General features: G+C 71.2%; 1 protein-coding gene across 1 annotated transcript in view; it reads right to left on the bottom strand.

Annotated features, from left to right (window-relative positions):
- PIP4P1 (phosphatidylinositol-4,5-bisphosphate 4-phosphatase 1) overlaps positions 1 to 1,371 on the bottom strand; it is a 3,619-nt gene extending 2,248 nt beyond the window's left edge. The window contains exons 1-3 of the mRNA XM_027708547.1: positions 1,302 to 1,371; positions 1,013 to 1,218; positions 229 to 335 (exon numbers count right to left, since the gene is read on the bottom strand). Of these exons, the coding sequence (XP_027564348.1) occupies positions 229 to 335; positions 1,013 to 1,218; positions 1,302 to 1,371 (383 nt within the window). The remainder of the gene's footprint in view (positions 1 to 228; positions 336 to 1,012; positions 1,219 to 1,301) is intronic.
- Between the last annotated feature and the right edge of the window lie 695 nt (positions 1,372 to 2,066).

The following is a 2,066-nucleotide window of genomic DNA, read 5'->3' as shown; positions in this document are numbered from 1 at the left end:
TATGGCCCAGACACCCTTCCTAGTGATCCCAGTATGGCCCAGCAACCCTGCCCAGTGCTCCCAGAATGGCCCAATGACGCCTCCCAGTGCTCCCAGTATGGCCCAAGGACACCCAAAGTGACCCCCAGTGCTCCCAGTATGGCCCAGGGACACCCAAAACGATCCCGGTATGGCCCAGCGCCCCCTCCCAGCGCCTCCCCACGCCCCTCCCAGTGCTCCCAGTCTGACCAGTAAGGCCGCGGGCAGGCGATGCGCTGGGCCGAGGCCCTGCACACCAACAGGCAGTTGCAGGGGCACCGCACGTATTTCTTCCCGCCGGGGGCCGTGCGGATTGGCTGGGATTTCGGGGAGGGGGTGTGGCCTCAGGGCAGGGCCCTGCCCCCTAAAACTCCCACCGCCCGCTTTAGCCCCGCCCATTCCCAGAGAGGAGGTTCCGTCATAAGCCCCGCCCCCCTCAGGCCACGCCCATCCAGCCCAAGCACCTCCCCCTCCAAAACCCCACCCCTCCAGACCAGCCGTTGAGCCACACCCCTTTAGGCCCCGCCCCTTTAGGCCCCGCCCCTCTAGATCCTCTTTGTCCCACCCCCCTTAAGGTCCCACCCCTTTAGACCCCGCTTGGTCCCATCCCCTTTAGGCTCCGCCCCCACGCCCCTTCGAAGCCCCTCCCACACCAAACCACGCCCACTTCTCCCCCACACTTTGGCCCCTCCCCTTCCCTTCCTGCTCTGACCACGCCCCCCTTCCGACCCCGCCCCCTGCCCCCAAAACCCCACCACCAACTTTAGCCCCGCCCCTTATGCCCCGCCCCTTTAGACCCTCTTTATCCCACCCCCCTTAAGGCCCCGCCCCTTTAGACCCTGGTTGGTCCCACCCCCTTTAGGCTCCGCCCCCACACCCCCTCGAAGCCCCTCCCACAACAAACCACGCCCTCTTCCCCCCACACTTTAGCCCCTCCCCTTCCCCTTCCGGTTCTGACCACGCCCCCCTCCCCCTCCAGGCCCCGCCCCCTCACCGTGGCCTCCCCGCACCCCCCGCACTTCACCACGTGCTGGTGCGTCTTGCCCTCGACGCTGATGGGCCGCTGGCACACCCGGCACGTCACGGCGGGCGGACCCGACCCGCCGGCGCCTCCCGGTCCAGCCCCGCCGGCCCCGGGAGCCGCCCCTTCCTCGGGGCTGCCCAGCGGCGAGTAGGGTGGCGGGGCCTCCCCGCCAGCGCCTGGAAGGAAGAGAGAGGGAAGGAAAGAAGAGGAGGGGTCGCTTACAACACCCCGCCACCCCACCCCTTTCCCCGGAGCTCACCGGCGGCGGCCCCGCCCGGGCCCGGCCCCGCCTCGGGCGGCAGCAGCGGCGACCGCTCCCCGTCCGCCATGACAGCGCCGCGCCCCCCCCCGCGCTGGCTCGCCGGCGATTGGCCCGCCCCGCCCGCGTGACCGCGGGCACCGCCCCTTTCCCCGTCTTCTATTGGCTCCCCGGCGGAGTCACGTGACCCCCCGCCCTTTCGGCGTTGCCAGGCAACGCCCCGCACCGGGCCGTTTCCGGGTTCCGCCTTCGCGCGCTCCCATTGGCCCGGCGCGCCTCACGTGACGCCCCCCCCCTTTAGCGTTGCCGGGCGACTCCCCGCGTCGCCTTCCGGGTTCCACCTTCGCGCGCTCCCATTGGCCCCCGAGCTCGTCGCGTGGTTGGCCCCTCGCCGTTGCCGGGCAACTAACTCCCCGGCACCGACTTCCGGGTTTCTTCGCGTCCTCCCATTGGCCCCGCGCGCCTCACGTGACGCCCCCTCCCTTTAGCGTTGCCAGGCAACCGCCCGCACCCCCCCCCGCGCTTCTCTTCCGGGTTCCTCCTCCCGCTCCCATTCGCCCGCGCGCTGTCACGTGATTTCTCCCCACCCACCCACTCCCCCCTCTTTCCGCGTTCGTCCCGCCCCTCGCTTCGCGCCGATTGGCCGGCGCCCCCCCCCCCCGTTCCTCCCCCCGCTCCGATTGGTCGCCGCTCCCGCCACTCAACAACCCGCGGCGGTTCCCATGGCGACGCGGCGGCGACGGGGGGCCGCTGATTGGCCGAGCG

Source organism: Neopelma chrysocephalum, unplaced genomic scaffold, assembly GCF_003984885.1.
Source record: "Neopelma chrysocephalum unplaced genomic scaffold, ASM398488v2 Primary Assembly neopelma1_96306, whole genome shotgun sequence".
In the NCBI taxonomy this organism is placed as follows: Eukaryota; Metazoa; Chordata; class Aves; order Passeriformes; family Pipridae; genus Neopelma; species Neopelma chrysocephalum.
This window is presented reverse-complemented; position numbering and strand designations above follow the sequence as displayed.